Raw genomic sequence first — 22321 nt, forward strand, 5'->3', positions numbered from 1 at the left:
TCCTCTAGATCATTAGATTTTTCCTCCTCCCATGCCCCTGAACCTAATCCTTCCCCTGTAGTAGTTGTGCCTGAACCTTCTACTAGCACTCATGAACCATCCATGCGGGATATGTTGCTTGCCATTCAAGCGTTGGGCGAGAGAGTTGAGTCTTTGGCAACGGACCGTAATTAACTCATGGCGGATGTGAAAGTGTTAAAGTGTCAGAGTGCCACATTAGAAAATCGTGGGGATAAAGTGATTAGTGCGCAAAGTGTTTTTAGTGTTGCGACCGAGGGTTCGTCTGTTCGTGCTTGTCGTTCTCCTAGTCCGAGACCTCTTGCAAGCTCCCATGCACCAGGGAGAAGCAATGTCGTAGGACTTATGGGGACGAGAGGCTCTAACCAACGAACAGACGTTCCCTCTATGGTTTCGGGCGTGTCTCGTCAAGACCGCCCCTACCATAAGACGAGCTAGGCGATTTTCTCCTCGTCATCCGAAGGCTTCTCGCGAAAGAAACCTTGGAGCAAAGTTTCTAGACCCTTAAAGTGGAAGTCAGTCCCTTCAGGACAAGTCCAGCGTCCTGGCTGTAGCCATTGGGACAGCTCTGACCCTGTGCAGTCATCGGAAGACTGCTCGCCGCCTAAACATAAGCGTAACATGGGCTCCGAGAGTCTCAGTAAAGGCAATGTTTTGCCGTCACAGACGTTACCATCGTCTCGGCCCGTACCGACTCCCGTTGATCCTAAATGGGTTGTCCTGCAGGATATGCAGAATAAGCTTGTCCTGCAGGATATGCAGAATAAGCTTGCCTCCCTTATGGAGGAGTATACCGTTGAGCAGGTTCACGATGATCCTCGCCGTTACGCTGATCAAGATCCTGGCCTTCAGCCGCCCAAACGAGCCTTTACTCGTCCTGTTGACGTTACAAAGTCACGTCAGTCACGTGACTTGGAGCCTCACTCGATGCAGTCCCGTGTTGACTTTCAGCCGCTTGTTGACGTTCAGCCGTCACTGCATGCTCGTGTTGACGTTCAGGACGTTCAGGATGTTCGCCAACCAGCTCAGTTGCTTTGTTTTGACGTTGAGCGTCAAGCACCGCAGTCAAGGATTGTTTTGACTGCTCAATCTAGGCAGTCAAGGCAGTCTCGACTTGACGTCGAGCGTCCTCCCGCTCCTGTTGCTGTTGCTGGTCAGTCCTTTAAGCAGTTACATGACGTAGCGTCCTTGACTGCTACTGATGCTCCTTTGCGTGTGGACTTTGCTTGTCAAGCATTGCCACCACGGCAGGTCTCTTCCTTGCTTGAGACTCATCAATTGTCGGACGAGGTTCCTTCAGATGAGGATGTTGCTGATCCCCTACCTACTGATAATCCTTTGGACGTTTTATCAGACGTGGAAGAGCCTAAGGCTGCGCAACCTTCCATGGATTTTAAGAAAATCATGATGGTTTTTAAGGATCTTTTCCCAGATCATTTTGTTACTGCTGCTCCTCGTTCGCCTCCGTCTGAGTTTGCGCTAGGCTTAGCTGCTGCCAAGCCTTCCTTTACTAAGCTAGTGCTTTCTCGCTCTTCTAAGAGGGCTTCCCACCTTTTAAACTAGCTTCTAGAGCGAGCGTCTGGTATGACACGGGAGAAGTTCTCGGCTTGGGAGTCCCTGCCTCTGCCCATGGTGACTTCTCAAGCCTCGTAGACTCTCCCCGTCGCCTGGCCATGAGACGCTCTAAAATTTGTTGGTCCTCCTCGGACCTTGACCATCTCCTTAAAGGGGTTTACAGGGCCTTCGAAGTTTTTAACTTTTTAGATTGGTCTCTAGGAGCATTAAGCAGGAAGATCTCGTCTGCTGATCAGGATGTGTCCTTGCTTATTATGTCTTGTATGGACAAAGCCATCCGCGATGGCTCCAATGAGCTCGCCTCCACCTTTACGTCTGGAGTCCTGAAGAAGAGAGAAACCCTTTGCTCTTTCCTTTCAGCAGGAGTTACTCCCTGTCAAAGATCGGAACTTCTCTTTGCTCCCTTATCGGCTGCCTTGTTTCCTCAACAGCTGATCAAGGACATTGCTGCTTCGCTTGTACAGAAGGACACACATGACCTGATGGGTGCTTCTGCTCGCAAGGGAGCTCCTTCTTCATCCTTTGTTGTGAGACCCAGAATCGAGACTCCTGCGTCTAGGTTTATCCCGCCCTTTCGTGGCAGAGCTCCCAGCAGGGGAGGCGCTCGTGCAGACGGAAAGAGAGGCAAGAGGAGAGGATCCAAGTCCTCCCGTGGCAGAGTCTGACTGCCCACGTCCTCAGACAGCGGTAGGGGCCAGACTGAACAACTTCTGGCAGGCCTGGGAGAAGAGGGGTGCAGACCAAGAGTCTGTGTTGTTGCTCAAGGAGGGGTACAAAATACCTTTTGTACGCAGACCTCCTCTAGTAACAGTTCCTCTAGACTTCTCTCCCAGGTATCGAGAGGAGTCAAAGAGACAAGCTCTACATCACCAGGTGTCTCTGTTGCTAGAGAAGGGAGCGGTGGTGAAAGTCTCGGACCTTCAATCACCGGGATTTTACAACCATCTCTTCCTAGTCCCAAAGCATACGGGAGGTTGGAGGCCAGTGCTGGATGTCAGTGCGCTCAACGTTTTTGTTACGAAAACAAAATTTACGATGGAGACCACGAAGTCCGTCTTAGCAGCAGTCAGAGAGGGAGACTGGATGGTCTCTCTCGACCTGCAGGATGCGTACTTCCACATTCCTATACACCCGGATTCCCAACCATATCTGAGGTTTGTTTACAGGAATGTGGTGTACCAGTTTCGAGCACTGTGCTTCGGCCTCAGCCCTGCTCCTCTCTTGTTTACGAGGCTCATGAGGAATGTGGCAAAATTCCTTCATTTATCGGGAATTTGAGCCTCCCTGTACTTGGACGACTGGCTTCTCAGAGCATCGTCCAGTCATCGCTGTCTGCAGGACCTACACTGGACGTTGGGTCTGGCAAAGGAGTTGGGACTGTTGGTAAACTTAGAAAAGTCTCAACTGATTCCATCCCAGACGATTCTCTATTTGGGGACGGAGATTCGCAGTCTAGTTTTTCGGGCTTTTCCGTCTGCCACCCGAATAGAGCAAGCCCTGCTCTAAGTCCGACTCATGCGGAAGAAAGACCGTTGTTCAGTAAGAAGTTGGATGAGCCTTGTAGGAACTCTGTCATCCCTGGAGCAGTTTGTCTCGCTAGGGAGACTTCACCTTCGCCCTCTCCAGTTCCATCTAGACTCTCACTGGAACAAGAGCAAGACTTTAGAAGCTGTATCAATCCCGGTCTCCGAGCCAGTAAAAGCATGCCTGAACTGGTGGAACAGCAACATAAGTCTGAGAGAGGGTCTGTCCCTGGCAGTCAAGAACCCAAATCACGTGTTGTTCTCAGACGCGTCGGATTTGGGTTGGGGTGCGACTCTGGACGGTCGGGAATGTTCGGGTCTTTGGACGTCGGTTCAGAAGAGCATGCACATCAACGGCAAGGAGCTATTAGCGGTCCACTTGGCCTTGATGAATTTCGAGAGCATTCTTCGAAACAAAGTGGTAGAGGTCAATTCAGACAACACCACAGCTTTGGCGTACATCTCCAAGCAAGGAGGCACTCACTCTCACACTCTGTTCGTGATCGCAAGGGACCTCCTCATCTGGTCAAAAAATCGAGGCATCTCCCTGTTGACAAGGTTCATCCAGGGGGACTTGAACGTCTTGGCAGACTGTCTCAGTCGGAGAGGTCAGGTGATCCCCACGGAATGGACCCCCCACAAGGACGTGTGCAAGAGTCTTTGGGCGACTTGGGGTCAACCCTCCATAGACCTCTTTGCCACCTCATTGACCAAAAGGCTCCCGACCTATTGCTCGCCAGTCCCAGATCCAGAGGCGACCCACATAGACGCGTTTCTACTGGACTGGTCTCACCTGGACTTGTACGCATTCCCACCGTTCAAGATCGTCAACAAGGTACTGCAGAAGTTCGCCTCTCACGAAGGGACAAGGTTGACGTTGGTTGCTCCCCTCTGGCCCGCGAGAGAGTGGTTCACAGAGGTACTTCAATGGCTGGTAGACGTTCCAAGGAGTCTTCCTCTAAGGATAGATCTCTTACGGCAGCCCCACGTAAGGGATCTTCGTCAAAGCCTCCCCGTGCTTCGTCTGACTGCCTTCAGACTATCGAAAGACTCTCAAGAGCTCGAGGCTTTTCGAAGGAGGCAGCCAGAGCGATTGCGAGAGCTAGGAGAGCTTCTACCATCAAAGTATACCAGTCGAAGTGGGAAGTCTTTAGAGACTGGTGCAAGTCAGCATCTATTTCCTCTTCCAGTACCTCTGTAGCCCAAATCGCAGATTTTCTCCTACATCTGAGAAATGTTCGCTCCCTCTCAGCACCCACTATTAAGGGCTACAGGATCATGTTGGCGTCTGTATTCAAACACAGAGGCTTAGATCTTTCCAATAATAAAGATCTCCAAGATCTCCTTAAGTCTTTCGAGACCTCTAAGGAGCGTCGTATGGCAACTCCTGGATGGGACTTAGACGTGGTCCTAAGGTTCCTAATGTCCGACAGGTTTGAGCCATTACATTCAGCCTCCCTGAAGGATTTCACCCTCAAGACGCTTTTCTTAGTGTGCTTGGCTTCGGCTAAAAGGGTCAGTGAGATCCATGCCTTCAGTAGGAACATCGGCTTTTCCACAGATAAAGCCACATGTTCACTTCAGCTTGGTTTCTTGGCCAAAAATGAACTGCCTTCTCGTCCTTGGCTTAAGTCATTTGATATACCTTGCCTGTCAGAGATCGTAGGCAACGAGCTTGAAAGAGTGCTGTGTCCAGTTAGAGCTCTGAAGTTTTATTTAGCTCGGACTAAATCCTTACGAGGTGGATCTGAGGCCTTGTGGTGCTCAGTTAAGAAGCCTTCATTGCCTATGTCAAAGAATGCTTTGTCATATTTTATTAGATTTTTAATTCGAGAGGCTCATTCTCACTTGAGTGAAAAAGACCGTTGCTTGCTTAAGGTTAAGACGCACGAAGTAAGAGCTATAGCAACTTCTGTGGCCTTTAAGCAAAACAGATCTCTGCGAAGTATTATGGACGCGACCTTTTGGAGAAGCAAGTCGGTATTCGCGTCATTTTACTTAAAAGATGTCCAGACTCTTTATGAGGACTGCTACACACTGGGTCCATTCGTTGCAGCGAGTGCAGTAGTGGGTGAGGGTTCTACCACTACATTCCCTTAATTCCAATATCCTTTTAATCTGTCTTTTGAAATGTTTTTAATCTTGTTTTGGGTTGTACGGAAGGCTAAGAAGCCTTTCGCATCCTGATTGATTTGGCGGGTGGTCAAATGTCATTTCTTGAGAGCGCCCAGATTAAGGGTTTTGATGAGGTCCTGTTGTATGGGTTATCGCCCTGGATTCTTCAGCTCCTGGGAGTCTTTCAGCATCCTGAGAGGATGGCTGGGCTTCGTGAGGAAAGCGGACTAACAAGGCAGAGTAATCGTCAGAGTCAGCTTTCTTACCAGGTACCTATATTTATTTGGGTTTTGTTATGATATAACTGTCAAAAACTCTAAGCATATATGCCGTAAACTGTATTAATACTGGTCTCTACCCACCACCATGGGTGTGAATCAGCTATTATATATTCACCGGCTAAGTTTAATATTTAAAAATGATATTTTGATTATAAAATAAATTTTTGAGTATACTTACCCGGTGAATATATAAATTAAAGGCCCCCCCTTCCTCCCCGATAGAGACCCAGCGGGATGAGAAGAACTGGAGCTGTTTACATGTATATGCGGTATCTGGCCGATAGTTGGCGCTGGTGGGCACACCCGCAACCTTCATGGCGATCGCTCACGAGTTTTTGTGTTTTTCTGTCGAGCCGCCGGAGACGTCAGCTATTATATATTCACCGGGCAAGTATATTCAAGAATTTATTTTATAATCAAAATATCATTTTTCCAATGGTTCTGATTTAGGGTGAGAAACTTTTGATATGTGACCAGTTCATGTTGGGGACAAGGGCGACTCAAGAATCCTGAAATCCATCGGAGGGAGCTCTCGACAATCCAGCAAGTCCTCTCTTTGATTTTCTGTGCTCATCAACAGTTATTGCAGTGTTCGCCTATGACTCGGCAGCTATTTCTTATCAAAGGAAGGCAGGAGGGAAGAAGTCACAGATGTTGGATGCCCTTGCATAAGAGATCCTGACCTTGGCAGAGGAAAAGAATCCTTCTCTCATGCCACAGTTCATCATAAGCAAGGCGAATGTGATAGCAGATGCTCTTGAGTCGAAGGGACTAGATCCAGAACTGAGAATGGTCCATTCACGAAGTGGTGGACGACTTGGTTCATATGTGGCCAGCGATGCTGGATATCTTTGCTACAGTGATGAACCATCGATTCGGGATCAGTGGGGACAGATGCGATGCTCAAAGACTGGAAGACTCTTCACGGGTACACCTGCCCTCTGATTCCTCTGATGAGAAACATACTGCACAAACTAAGGGAGTCCAAAGGTTACAGTCATACTCTGGTCAAGTCTTTCTGGCCTCAGAAAGATTGGTTTGTTTGGCTCTTGGAGTTATCAGTTGACACTCTAAGGAGGTTTCTTGTCATACGGGATCTCCTCAAACCACCTTATCAACACATTTTTCATCTTAGATCACGAGTTCTTCAGCTGACTGCATAGAAACTCTGCTGTTTTGTCAGGGCCTGGGGAATCTCCAGGCAGGTGGCCCAACAAGTTTCATTCATTTAAAGGCCTTCCACTTGTATAAACTACAAGTGGAAGATATTCAGGAAGTGTAAGTATTCGAAATACACTATCTAATTTAGAACTCGACAATTGCCAAATCACATATTTCCTGTTCTTCCTTCATAATGGAAAACCCCTGTGTCATTCACTTTTAGTTATTTAATCATTTATTTTGTGATACCTGTCTGTTCAAACCATCAGGGGAGCTATGTTATATTCAGTCTTCAGATTTTCTTTCAGGTATGTGTAGAAATCACGAAAGCTGACAGGTATATATTCAAGGACCCAATCAATACAGATCTGATTAGGTCTTTCGAGATAGAATTCGCAAGAAGGATAATTTCAGCTTCCTCATGAGACTTAGATGTGGTCCTAAAGGCTTTACCTAGATAGCCTTACGAACACTAGTATCAATTTCCTAGTGGCCTTAGCAACTGTGACAAGCTATTGTTTTGAACGAATTGCCAGAATTCTGAGCAAAAATAGTCATTCAACAATTCTCTTCCTTGGGAATTCCTACTTATGTATCTCTCAAGAGACAATAGGTAGAGATGAAGAAGAGAGGCTTCTGTGGTCAGTAAGCTTTTCGTTACTACCTGTTTAGGATGAAGATCATCCACCCACATCCTAGATCACCTTTCATCTTGCCTAAATGCCAGAATAGGCATTGTCAAAAGATTTGCTGGCCTTCCTTCCTTGACAGGTGATTCAGCAGGCATCTGGGCCATCGCCCACCTCATTGACTCAAGGGAGAGCATCATTAGCCCACAGATTAGGGGTATGACTACTAATGTACATTTCTAGATTAATATGTTGATGCCATCCTTCTTGAAGGCTGTGGCGTGGATGTCCAACTTTATTTTTTTCCCTAATTTTTCTTAAAAGATGTAGAGTTAGTATGTAATAAAAGCCATTCCTTAGGTCTCATTGCAGTGGTGTGTGGAGTCATTGCTTAACCACTGTGATCACTGTTCTCTCTCCTCTATGCTGAATTTCACTTGAGAGACAGAATTGCAATGTCATACCTTTAACATGCACCGATGATTTAACCCTCTTAACACAACAGAAGTAATACCATGAAGGTTATGGATCTGTCAGTGTAAGTCCTCACACTTCAACAATTGAATCCTTTTAATGGAAGTAACACCTTAAAGGCCTAGATTGTTGAATGCAGAACCTCTCTCACAGTGTCATAAGTTTCCAAAACATGACCAGACAATCAGGGGATGACCACTGCACCTGTGGCTTTGTCAGAGGGACCATAAAGGATGCTTAGAATGTAGCTCCCAAAGGACTGGGCCCTATGGCAATTGACTGATGAACTGATGATCATGCTGTGACAAACATTGGTAGAAGTCAAACAATTTAAGCTACAATTCGGGCAACCATCCTAACATGATCATTTCCCCTCATCCTGCTAAATGTGGGAAATCAGCAAATATTGATGTGCAGTTGAGTATTCATCATCATCTCCTCCTATGCCTATTGACACAAATGACCTCGGTTAGATTTCGCCAGTTGTCTCTATCTTGAGCTTTAATTCAATAGTTCACCATTCATCATCTGTTCCTTCACGCTTCATAGTCCTCAGCCATGTAATTTTGAATTTGAAATTAGTTTTATAGTACTCACCAGCCCAATCAACATCAGATGCCCTTTGACCTACCCCAGTATCAGTGACCAGAGCAGGATCAGATCTCCCTACGCCTGCAGATCAGAAGGGGTGTTTTCTAGTTGTGAGACAGTGTACTGCCCTTTTGATTTGCAGGAAGAATACCTTATGAGTCCCAAGTACTCTTGGCTGTGCTACATCGCTTTGCTATCACTCTTTACTCAAAAATTGAGCCAGCAGGTTGCTTTTGTCAGAAAAGATTACTACCTAAACAAGAATAATGGCTGGATAACTAGCACATGACATGCATAGACAGTTCTATCCTTAATTAACATAGATATTGTTTAATTAACTGATATGATTATAGCTTATATCATTTGGGACTTATTGTGTTTATTATGCTTACATAAATGGATGACAGTAAATTAAATTAGAAGCAAGTTCCTGGAGGAAGATATGTCAGCATATGTTGATTGTGCTGTTGAGTATTAGAAAACTAATTTTGAATTCAAAATTACATTTTTTTATAAATCCTAATGCCCCAACCCTTACTTGCTGCAGTGTTATATTTCTTTGCCAGGTGCAAAACTTTATGTTCTGCAGAAATCCTCTTGTAAACTTAAGGCCTTTGTTGCAATGCTTGCAAATTGATTGGTCCCCTTTTCTTTGTCATATCCTCTATCCTTAAGTTTAATGCCCTTTCCAACTTCACTGAAATCTCCTTCCTCTTAAAAAAATACCTTGAACAGAATACTCGTTCTATCTATATATACTGCAGAGCAAGTAAAGGTCATGTAAGCCCAAAGATATAGAAATTTTAATCATTAGCAGATTTAAAAATAATGTAGGCATAACTTAAAGGAAAAACAGAAATCACAAGAATACAGTAATGACTTATTTATTGAAGCTTTTACACAATTATGTAAATTACAGAATAAAAGTATAGTAGTCCAAAACATTTTGCATTCATGCTGACTGGGTCTTTAGTGAATATTATATGTGTATTATTGTAATCCACCCTTGATTAGCTATGCTAACTGGAAAGTAAATAAGATTATCTGGGATATTTTGTAATATTGTATTTGTTATCAAAAAGATAACACTTGCTGAGCAAAATATCCTCATGTCATGAGCTTTTAGTGATTGCCAAATTTTTATGGAATGCAATGACATTAGGTAGTTTTGAAAACAAGGATTGGGTACAAATAATAAGTTTATTTTAAGTCAAAAGTTCTCGTTACTGCTTCTGTTTTTCTTGTAAAGGATTCCATCGTCATCATATGTGAAAATTTGAATGGTGAAAAATTAAAACTCTGGACAGCCTAACTGTAAGGAAAGAATTGCACTACTTTAGATCAAACGAGAGAGAGAGAAGTTGCTACTATTAGTTGCAATCGATAAATGGTTGGTATATGACTTCATTTTTCTTTTGGTTCAGGCTGACCTAAAGGTGGTTAATGATGCAAAAGGTGGCACAGTGTACAGGGATCATCTTCCTCTTCTCGGTGAGCAAAATCCTGGCCGCTCGGGACCTCACGGGTTGGCCATTGGAGACCAAGTAAGTGTAAGAATTGTTCCATGGCTGCTGTTGTCTTGTTCCCTTTTTAGAAGTGTTTGCATCAATGAATGCATACCATAGCAAAACCTTTTTTGTATATCTTACCATTGAACATATAGACCAGAATAGGTTATGAAGTCTTGTTGCATCTGTGATTTGATTTAGTACATACATACCTTTCTTAATGAAAAGAATAAACTTTAATTTGAGTATTTGATATATTTTATTGTTATGCTTATGAATATAATTTGGATGTTTAGTTTTTTAAAAATCCTCGAGTGTATGTATAAATGAAGCTTGAACTTGAGTTATTTTTTCATTTAAATCATTACAAGTATGCATTAAAAAGCATGTAGTATTTTAAAAGAGATCTTGATAGCATTGTCAGTACTATGTTTTATAAAATAGCCTAAAGAATAATCAAATACTTGTTTTAGGAACAACATATATCAATTAATTTGGAAAGTGAATGTACCCTATATAATTACTGCAAAAGGGTACTGTACAATAGTTAAGAGTACTTTTGCAATCTGCAAAACAATCCATCCATATACCAAAGGCACTTCCCCCAACTTTGAGGGGTAGCCGACAACAACAAGGAACAAAACAAAAAAGGGGACCTCTACTCTCTACGGCTGGAGGAACGTAGAGAGTAGAGGTCCCCTTTTTTGTTTTGTTTCTTGTTGTTGTCGGCTACCCCTCAAAGTTGGGGGAAGTGCCTTTGGTATATGGATGGATTATTTTGCAGATTGCAAAAGTACTCATAACTATTGTACAGTACCCTTTTGCTGTAATTATATAGGGTACATTCACTTCCCAAATTAATTGATATATGTTGTTCCTAAAACAAGTATTTGATTATTCTTTAGGCTATTTTATAAAACATAGTTGCTCTTGTAGTCTATCAAAAATTTCAAGGATTAATTTTTTTTCTTCATTCAGGTTTATTGTCTGTTTCTGTAGGTTAGTCGAAGCTTTTATCAAGTGAAGATTAAAAAAATAGTCATTAGTGAAAGTGGCAGATCATGTTCGTCATAGAAAAATAACGAGATGGAAATATTCTTGGTTAATGGTGGCGTCATATATGATATTAGTCGTAGCATTTACATATCACTGAAAATCAGTGTAAATTTTACATATAGTTGACCGAGTAGTACAAATATATCTTGTTTGTAGTAATAATATTCATTGTAAACCAAGAGTTAGAAGTAATAAGGAAATTTAGGAGCAAAACTCAAAAGTCTTTAAGCCTAATTTTGAAATGTGTTCATGGGGTTTTTGTTTGCTGTTTTAATTTTAAATATTTAATCAAACACTTATATAACATGGCCAGTTATGTCATTAATGTTGATCTATGCAATGATCGCCCCTTTTAAATTTTGGAGTTTCAATTTGCTTGGGAAGTGCATGAATATCTAAGGAATAGGTAGGGTGTTATTTAGATAGTTTAACTTATGACTAATTTTTTAATTGCAGCACATTCCCTGGTTCATGTCTAAGGCAGTTATTCATATTTTTGCTTAAAGGAAAATATTCATATACAATACATAAGGGATAGGTAAGAGCATGTTGTCATTTGACTACCTTACATAACATTATTACTGCTTCCAGTTGGGTTAAACATGTTATATAGAGACAATTGATTTGCTCATGTCAGTATATACTCAATAATATTCCCTTTATTATTACTATTACTACCTGCCAAGCTACAACCCCAGTTGGAAAAGCAGGATGCTATAAGCCTAGGGGCTCCAACAGGGAAAATAACCCTGTGAGGAAAGGAAACAAGGAAAAATATCAGATTTTGACAGTACGAACATTGAAATAAATATTTCCTTTATAAACTATAAAAACTAAAAAAGAAAAACAGGAGGAAGAGAAATAAGATAGACTAGTGTGCCCAAGTGTACCCTCAAGCAAGAGAACTAATCCAAGACAGTTGAAGACCATGATACAGAGGCTATGGCACTACCCAAGACTAGAGAACAATGGTTTGATTTTGGAGTGTCCTCCTAGAAGAGCTGCTTACCATATCTAAAGAGTCTCTTCTACTCTTACCAAGAGGAAAGTAGCCACTGAACAATTGCAGTGCAATAGTTAACCCCTTGAGTGAAGAAGAATTGTTTGGTATCCTCAGAATAGCCCAAACTATTCGGTGTATATGTAGGCAAAGGGAAAATGAACTGTAACCAGAGAGAAGGATCCAGTGAAGTACTGTCTGGCCTGATAAAGGACCCCATAACTCTAGCGGTAGTATCTCAATGGGTGGCTGGTACCTTGGCCAACCTATTACCTTCATACCTTAACTGAGTATATCAGAGATAAAACAAGAGCCAGATAGACATCAGTGGGATTCTGGTTTATCTTCCATAGTCAAAAGAATGGATTAGTGGTAAAGTTTGTTTGGTCATTTGATGTTAACTCTTTTACCCCCAAAGGACGTACTGGTACGTTTCACAAAACCCATCCCTTTACCCCCATGGACGTACCGGTACGTCCTTGCAAAAAAAGGCTATAATTTTTTTTTTTTTCATATTTTTGATAATTTTTTATGAGAAAATTCAGGCATTTTCCAAGAGAATGAGACCAACCTGACCTCTCTATGACAAAAATTAGGGCTGTTAGAGCAATTAAAAACAAATATACTGCAAAATGTGATGGGAAAACATAACCCTTGGGGGGTTAAGGGTTGGAAATTTCCAAATAGCCTGGGGGTAAATGGGTTAAAAGTAGACTTTTGTTGTTGAATATAAGTTCAAAAACTCATATGGTTTGTTTGGATTTTACAGTTATCTGAGCTTGCCTTAGTTTATAAAGAGGATATACTACAAATAGAAGTCATGGGTGCATTCTTTGTTATTGAGTGCAATGCCTGTACAGTGGGCCCTTCTTATCAATGGGTATTTTGGTCAGCCTCCCCCCCCCCCCAGCAGTGTGATTCTTTTGATCCATTGTTTACTCCTAATAGAATATTAATGAGCATGATAAAACTATTCCCTTATATGCTTGCCCTTATACCTGCCTGCTTTCCTGCCTGTTATGCAGCAGCAGCCATCACTTACCTTTGCAACTTTGATGTTCCATTGAGATTGCTTGTGATCACTTTGTCAATGTTTATCATTGAAATGAGGTACTGGTAAGTTATTTTTTAGATATTAAATTATTGTAAATCTTCAGTTATTGAGATTTCAAAGGAGAGCCTGGTGTTACATGTATGGCCATAAGTTGTAAATAAGTTATTCAAAGTGCACATCAAGCTTCAAACAACACCATTAAATGAGAACCTGATATAGAAAAACCATGTAGATCTTTACCAGTGGATGTGGTGAACCATGGAATGAGTTGCCGTATGTGTTTTTGCAGTCAATTTTTGTTTACTTTTCCTAGCACTAAATTCTGTACCAATAACTACTTTCCACTAACTCAAATTTACAATTATTACTTCATTGATCATATTTTAGTGTTTTGTTATCTAATCTTGTTAATATGATTCTTGTTGTAGTCAATAATATTTGAGTTGTTCCCTTATGAATTCAAACCCTCATACTTTTAATTAGGAATAAGATCAGATCCACTGACCTGGCTGGAAGAAAAACAAAGGCTCCGGTGTGGGAGAGTAGTAGGAGTTTTAAGAGAAGTGAGATTAGGCCGTTCTCACGCACGGCCCAAATCGCGTTTGTAATCCCAGCCGTGGCCTTGAGGGGTCAAACCACTTCTTGCTACCTGAGCTTACCTTTGTGTAATTTTCTTCTGTGCTTTCTCTTTGTTTTCATGTTTGCCTCTGTTTGTTTTTTCTTTCAAGTTTTGTCATGGAGCAGTCCTGTGAGATGTGGTAGTGCCCAGCACTTTTGTAAGTTTCCATGAGGTTGACCCTCATTTGACCTGTGCTCCGTGCAGAGGCCAAATGATGGTCCTATTAGTATTACCCCACCTCGTTTTCTAAATGAGTGAACGCCCACCTCATTTTCTAAATGAATGAATGCCCACCTCGTTTTCTAAATGAATGAACGCACCATGATTAGACCAATTGGCACTCTGGACAGAAGCTCATGTACCTAATGTACTGCTGGTGTTTGGTTCTCATAAGAATGAGCACACATACTAGCTTCCGGCGCTCATTTCTCATGTGAGTGAGCACATGCACTGGCTCCTGCTACCTGTGCTTGGTTCTTATGAAGATGAGCACAGGCACTTCCAGTAGAAATGAAGGACCAGAAGTGCTCCTGTTCATAGTCACCCCCAAGGAGGGATGGGGCGCACATCTCAGGACCAACATGTGGTGACCAGAGGAGTGATAGCTGCACATCAACAGGGTGGAATTAATTGAATCCCTTTGAGCCCTAAAGGCAATTAGCAAATCTGTGAGGTCTCTCAGTTGCGATACTGAGTGACAACACCACAGTTCAGCATATGTTGACAAAAGGGGTTATAGTGTCCTGGCAGGAAAGGCACATACATAGGCAATAGACGTGTGGTAGGCTAGACAGAAATGTTAATTCCGGGGAAACGGAACATTATAACACACACACTGAACCCTATAGACTAAATGGTTGGGTCAGAGTGATCCCCTCTCCCTCAAGTAACAAAGATAACTCATGACTGTATGGGGTTCTGCTATATGCTTGATTGCAACCAACTTGAGCCACAAACTCCAAGTCTATTATTTATCAGTCCTGGACTCAGCAGCATTTGTTGAGGTCTCATTTCAGTCTTCTTGGAATGAGAGGGATACGTATGCCTCCCCTACATTTTGCCCAATCAGAACGGTCCTCAACAGGGTCTTAGCTGTACCAAACTTCCGGCTAACCCCTGGTGGCAACAAGGTGACTTCACATGGAGTGGTATCCAGACCTGGTCTTACTATTTGTGAAAGACCCTAGAGCGCTACCCTTGAGGCCAGACCTCTTTTCCAGCCCCACGAGTGAAGGTAACAAAATTCTTTATTGGCACTGTCTCTTCATGGTGGAAACTACCCAGTTTCTGCATGTAAAGAAAGGGTTTTTTTTTTTTTTTTTTTTTCTTTTAGGAGAGCTATGCGATAGATGTTGCTATTCCTCAAAAAGTCCTCCACAGCAGTCTACTTAGTAAATGGGTAGTCATTTGTGCTGTGGGTCGAGGTATGGATATAGCTCCAGTTTTAGCCTCTGTCAATGATAGAGGATTGTCTGATCTTTTTCCAAATAGCCAAACAGTGTTCACTTCCACCAGTAAAGGACACCTGTCTGGGGTTTAGGTCAAGTCTTTTTACTCAAAGGCCTGACCTGGTGGCCTTCAGGTAAATCTCCTTGCTCATGAGGAGTTTCAGTCATCTCCACCAGACATATACGTCTTCTGGAATAGGTTGTTAGGAAGTTTCTGGGATTCCTCAAAACCAAACTGTTTCGGGAAGCTTTAGACAGGGACCTAATCTGCAAGGGAGTTTTTTCTCGTGGCATAGTATGAGCCGAGAGATTCAGTGAGATTCTCGGTATCGTGTTGGAATTCGTGGCAAGGACTCGGAGTCTAGCAGTTCAGGATGAATGGTTTGAGTCTTTCTTCATTACTCCCTGCAGATAATAGCTGACAAGCCATTAGAAATTGTTTGCTTTGTCAGTATCATCAGGAAGTACTGTACCCGAAACTGGCGGCAAAAGTGCAGACCAACCGTTCAGAACCTGTTTGTGGATACAGGTACAGTTAAAAAAGTTCTTTTGGAACATCACCTCTTATGGACTCAGGAAATTGATCAGGAGGGTATACAACAGTATGGGCAATGTAATCCCTACTGGTGTTAAGGCTCACAAAATGTGAGAGTGGGGGTGCCAAACCACAATAGCCTTCAGGAAGAATGTCCTGGTAAGCGATACTTAATGCAGGAGTATGGAAGAGACAATTGACCTCATCAAATTACTTTCCGGAGGTTTCACACAGGTATCTGGATACATTCTCTTTGGGGCCTATTGTAGTCGCCCAGCAAGTGAGTTAGGTCTTCGCCCAGGTTGCATCTGGATCTGGATAAAGTGGGAAAGTGTTTAAATAGCCAATAAAGGCCCATTTTCCCTTTCTTTCCCTCCTTTGATCAATGACATGGGGTCTTTCACCCAAGTAAGAAGCTTAGCAGGTGAGATTTGCAGAGAAATGTTTTGTACGGCATATGAAACACCATCTTCTCCTCGGGAAGTGTGAGAAGTTATATTGGATGAACCAGGTTACTTCGATTTAGCCTAGATGAAACCTTCCAAAAACCCAGGGATTCCTGTTTTCAATGATAGTTTGAGTGGAGTTACATTTAGTTAGCCTTGAATGATGGACCCTTGCCAAGTTTTGCCTATCCTGAAGGGGTAGCCTGTGTGGCGAGATATCTGATTCTTGCTTCCTTCCAATGGTCCGAGAACAGATGCTGGTAGTGTAAATTTTTTTCCTTGGGTTTCTTCTCGAGCCTTGTGTTTGGTAGAGTTTTCTTCCTCCTAACTGTGAGTCTTCTACTTAAAAGGACGAGGATCTACATTTGTATCCAAATAAGTCACAAATTCTAGTAATTTTTATTTTTCCTAACTATACGAACATGAGCCCGTATAAGGTATACACCCACGTCATCCTTCTCGCAAACTGTATGGCTGGGACCTTCAGAATGACAATTTACGCCATGCAGGAAAAGAGGCTAATCTCACCTTCTTTTTCACACTCCTGTTACTCTCCCGCACAGTATGCTTTGTTTTTCTCTCAGCCAGGTCAGAGAAGCTGATCCTACTCCTACTTAAAAAGACTCTGGGTTTGTACTATTAGGAAAATAACTTGTGGTATCATTGAAATTATTAATGAATGGTTCCTTTGTGAAACTGTGCTGGAAGACTAAAATACTGAAGCAGAACACTAAAAGAACATTTTTGACCTTTCTTTTATGATAAAATGATGTTGGTTGAAACAGTTATTTAGGTGAAATAAATGAGTGAAAGAAAGGGGAGTAAAGTTTCCATCAAAGCATTCTTCGGCTGTTACCAAATTGTGTAATGATTATTTTACCATGTGTTGTAGTTGAATCAGTGGATTTTCAGACGTTCAAAATTGGAATGGCTAGTTCTTTTGGTTCAGTGGATTGGCATGAGTCTCTTGGATGATATTGCTTTCTGTGTCTATCATAGTTTTTCTTAATTCTCATTTTCTCTTTTCCCAAAATGATTCTTTCCCAAATTGGCCCCTTTGACTTGTAGTATTCTGCCTTTTTAATTAGGGTTGCAGCGTGGCGATCAAAACGATAATGATAATATAGAAAGCTTCACTTGAAAAATTCATATGCAGTCAGTTGTATTAACCCTTTTACCCCCAAAGGACGTACTGGTACGTTTCTCAAAAGCCATCCCTTTACCCCCATAGACGTACCGGTACGTCCTTGCAAAAAATGCTATAAAAAATTTTTTTTCATATTTTTGAAAATTTTTTGAGAAAATTCAGGCATTATCCAAGAGAATGAGACCAACCTGACCTCTCTATGACAAAAATTAAGGCTATTAAAGCAATTTTAAAAAAAATATACTGCAAAATGTGCTGGGAAAGAAATAACCCCCTGGGGGTTAAGGGTTGGAAATTTCCAAATAGCCTGGGGGGTAAAAAGGTTAATTTTATTAGAATATTTGTAACTAAAATGTACACTCCCCTCTCCTATACAGGATACATACCTAATACAAACTTCTGCCTCTCATACAGAATCATGGAGTATGATTGCATAATTACCACCCCCTTCTACATTTGGTCTGTGAACTTTCTACATTATGAAAAATATATACAGTTTACACACATTAGGTAGCATGGCAAACTCATTGAATGCATAAGTTGACCTTCATACATTTATCTCTCTCTCTCTCTCTCTCTCTCTCTCTCTCTCTCTCTCACACTTTCTACATTATAAAGAATATATACAGTATACACACATTTGGTAGCATGGCAAACTCATTGATTGCATAAGTTGGCCTTCATACATTTATTTCTCTCTCTCTCTCTCTCTCTCTCTCTCTCTCTCTCTCTCTCTCTCTCTCTCACACTTTCTACATTATAAAGAATATATACAGTATACACACACATTAGGTAGCATGGAAAACTCATTGAATGCATAAGTTGACTTTCATACATTCTCTCTCTCTCTCTCTCTCTCTCTCTCTCTCTCTCTCTCTCTCTTTTACAAGTGTATTGAAGTAGACTGCTCTCTCTCTCTCTCTCTCTTTTACAAGTGTATTGAAGTAGACTGCTCTCTCTCTCTCTCTCTCTTCTCTCTCTCTCCTCTCTCTCTCTCTCTCTCTCTCTCTCTCTCTCTCTTTGGACAAGTTTATTGAAGTAAACTGATCATTTTATAGAATTTTAAATCTGATTACATCATACTAAGCACATATAGTACTATACTTTGATTATTATTAAGTCTATTTCTTCGTTAGACCATGTAAACTTTTAACCATTTAAATCACTGATCTTTTACATGTTACTTTGCTTTGGATTAACTTTTTTAGTTAATATTCAGTATTATACATGATGATAGACTTCTTTAAACACACTATACGACAATAGACAATTCTTATTGTATTCTTCCATAGTAAATTTTTTGCGGTGTGTATACGTGTTTATAAATAATAGTTTATTAATATTGTAAAGGTATTGGACTTGCTGAAATCTCCATAACCATTAGAGATATATTTATTTAGGTTTAATTAAAATGGTTAATGTGTTTTCACATTAAATGAACTTTTTCTGATCACAAAGTTTAGTGGTATGTATGGAATAATTATAGTTTATCAGAAACATGGTACTCATTCAGGAGTAATTTTGAGTTTTGTTTATTACATTTACAAGTGATTAACACAATTCTGTAATTAGTTGAATATATTTATGATTAAGTTATTAGTCCTCTCATAAAAAAGGAGGCAGCTTTTTAAGTGCCACTTTAGAAAAAAGGACGTGTGTGAAAATCTCAGTATATTTAAATTTTACTATTTATAATACCCTGTATTTTGTTTCAGGTGGAAGACGAATAAAGTATCATTCCATTGCTTTATGTTCTATTTTATATATTGATCTACAAAACAGGTAGTTAACTTGATACATATGAAATATTTTGAACTTGTAGGTGAATGTGGACCTGGAATTGGAAATTGTTCAGTCACTGCAGCATGGCCATGGTGGATGGACTGATGGCATGTTTGAGTGTCTTGGTACAACTGGAACTGTTGTTGGAATTGACGAAGACCATGATATTGTTGTGGCGTATCCATCAGGCAACAGGTAATGAAGGTTTTCAATAGTAGTATATATTTAGAGAATAGTTTCTATAGAATGCTTGAAGATTTGCTACTTGCTTGGGATTTACTAATTAGTGAAATTTAAGTTTTCAATATTAAACTTACCCGATAATCATGTAGCTGTCAACTCCGTTGCCCGACAGAATTCTACGGAAGGGATACGCCAGCGATCGCTATACAAGAGGGGGGTGTACTCACAAGCGCCACCTGTGGCCAGGTACTGCAGTACTTCTTGTTGACACCACTTCAATTTTTCCTCTGTCGTGCTTCCGGCAAGACGTTCATGGATACGCTTATAATTTTGGAGTCTTGTTCACGGTTTTTGGTGAAGTATTGCTCTAAGATTTCAGCTTTCGCTATTCAGGAAGTTTTTGATTATTAGCTTAGCTAACTTTTGGAATTAATTTGATTAATTATGGTGACGAAGAGAGTATGAACTCTCTTTCACCTTTAAATGGCCGACCCTTCCCTTAGACGGAAGTGTTGGTGTCTAAGAGAGTATAGACTCTCTTTCTTAGAACAAAAGTTATAGATTTATTTTATATCTCTCCGCCTTTTATAGGCCTCTTCGATTAACTTCCTTTTATTATAAACTTATTAAGATTAATTTTTATATTTGTTTATATTCGACCTTTCCTAATAGTAGGCGGTCTTTTCTTGGTACCGAAGTTAATTAACATTGAGCCCGTCATTTCGGTTTTACCTGTTAACATATTATGCTATTTTAATGTTTTTGAAAGAATTTCTTTGATAGTCTCGTACTGTTTTCAAAGTTGAACTATCGTTTTGTTTTGTCTCTGCAGTTGTTGACGTTCAGAACGTTCAACTTGCGCTCTATCGTTACGATAGAGAGAGAATTTTCACGGTGTCACGTTGCAGTAAGAGTAACCGTGTCTAGCGTTTTGTTCATTCTTTCTTAACTTAATGGTTTTAATTCTAATGAAGGAACTTTTCATTTTGGGAAATATTTCAGTTTTTTCCTTTAACTATAATATGTTTTAACGATATATATGATTGGGCTCTTCTCTCAGGTTCTAAGTCAAGAGAGAGAGAGAGAGAGAGAGAGAGAGATAGAGACGGAGGGAGAAAGAGGAGGATAAACGTTTCGTTCAAGCGAGTAACGTTATCGTTTTTGCTCTTCTCCCTAGTCTCTTTAGGGGAAGAAGGTAAACGTTTCTAGAGTTTTTTCTTGTTCTCAAGCTTTATGCGGTGAGAGATTTTAAACGTAGTTTATTTGATCTAGTGTTTAGTCTCTTTCCAGCCACTGAATTATTTATCTTTCATTAGATTTTTCTGTTACATTGTAATTCTGTTTTCGCAATTACTAACTTTTGAGAAAGGATAGAATTGCGTGTTTCAGGTACAAACCACTTAAAGTTTCGAGTTCAGTGAAATAAGTGCAAACAGAAAATCAAAAGTGATAAGTGATTAGCGCAAAGTGTGTCAGTGTTGTGCGTGAGGGTACTTCTGTGCGTGCCAGTCGTCCTCCCAGTCCGGGACCTCTTGCAAGCTCCCAAGCCCAGGGGAGAAGCAATGTCGAAGGGCAAAAGGGTTCGGCAGGCCTTGATCGGCGCACAGAAGTATCCTCGGTGGTTGCAGGCGTGTCTTACAGAGACCGTCACTCCCACCCGCAGACGATTGAGCCCTTATTTTGCTCGTCTGCAGAAGAAATTTCGGGGAGAAAACGCTGGTCTCAGGTCTCAAGACCTCTTAAACGTAAAGTCCAGACCTATGCCAGACGTACGAAGTTAGAGTTCAACAACCCGGATGCAGTCATTGGGTTAGCTCTGACTCTCCTCAGTCATCAGGTGACTGCACACCTCCTAAGAGAGGTAAGGCTTTGCCTCAACAGACCTTATCGTCTGTTGATCCCAAGACGACTTTGCTGCAGTCCATGCAGTCGCAGCTTGCGGTCTTAATGCATGAGTTTCAGGCTGAGAAGGTTACACCTCCTCTTGCGAACGCTCCGCCTCTCCGCAGTCCAGTCTGCCAGGCGTACGAAGTTGAGGTTCCTCAGGCTACCTTACCGCGTTCTGAGTTGCCAGTTTCCAGCGGTGTGCAGCAACCTCCGCCTCCTCCTGCGAGAGCTCCGCCTCACCGCAGTCCAGTCTGCCAGGCGTACGAAGTTGAGGTTCCTCATGCTACCTTACCGCGTTCTGAGTTGCCAGTTACCAGCGTTGTGCAGCAACCTTAACCTTCCTTAAGGCAACCTCAGCAATGGGAGCAGGAGTCTTATGCCTTACTTCCTCCGCTTCCGCTTGCGGTTCCACCAGCGAGGCAACAATCTCTTGAGGTACGACAACCTCTTCCATCAATGAGGCAGCCACCTCAGCACTCGCTGCAGCGACCTAAACCCTCCTCAAGGCAAGAATCTCAACTCCTTAGGCTAGCACCTCAGGAACCTCAACTCGCGAGACAAGAACTGCGTTCTGCGCAGCCGCTACCTTAACTCTCGCAGCTCACACCTCAGGAACCTTAACTCGTTCCTCAGGAACCTGCTACTGCGCATCCGCAACCCTTACAGCAAGCGCAACTCTTGAGACAGCAACCTCATGCTATGAGTCAGCCACCTCAACGCATGCATCTGCCATTTTTTCCTCAACTTGAGCTTCTTCCCATTCAACTTGGGAATAACAAATGACAATAATAACACCTCATTACTTTCATAACTTGCATTTGTAATCATATACATGTATGCCTACACAAACATTATGATAATGGAGGTTATTTGTATTACTTATATAAAAATATATATGTATTCCTTGCAATATATTTTTAACAAATGGCAAAAATATCTTCTAAACAAATGAATCATGAGTTATGAATGTAAGGTAATATTATGTTGATATTAAACCCCATGCAAGCATGCATGAAGTAATGCAGTGTTGCCAACAGGGCGAGTTTCCCTTTCCTGAGGTGAAGTAGATTATAGTACATTTAGTGTAGCTTAATTCTACGATTATCATGCCGGCTATCAAATTCATCAACAAAACAGTCTAAATCAATTCCCTCGGCACGTGCACTTTCAATGGACGGTAATGCGATATTACTCACTCTAGCACTGGTCATGGAATTTCTGAGAAATGTTACACGCCATGCAACACGCTCTGCTTACCTTACAGCATGCTCTACATACAGCATGCTCTG

The 22321-nt window shown here is 41.6% G+C and overlaps 1 protein-coding gene across 2 annotated transcripts in view; it reads left to right on the plus strand.

Moving 5' to 3' along the window:
• mib1 (mind bomb 1) overlaps positions 1-22321 on the plus strand; it is a 92303-nt gene that overhangs the window by 34616 nt on the left and 35366 nt on the right. The window contains exons 5-6 of one of the 2 annotated variants that reach the window (XM_068378058.1): positions 9792-9917; positions 19003-19157. In XM_068378058.1, the coding sequence (XP_068234159.1) occupies positions 9792-9917; positions 19003-19157 (281 nt within the window). The remainder of the gene's footprint in view (positions 1-9791; positions 9918-19002; positions 19158-22321) is intronic. The other variant, XM_068378065.1, reaches the window with a different exon arrangement.

The sequence above is a fragment of the Palaemon carinicauda genome, chromosome 1 (genome assembly GCF_036898095.1).
Source record: "Palaemon carinicauda isolate YSFRI2023 chromosome 1, ASM3689809v2, whole genome shotgun sequence".
NCBI lineage: Eukaryota > Metazoa > Arthropoda > Malacostraca > Decapoda > Palaemonidae > Palaemon > Palaemon carinicauda.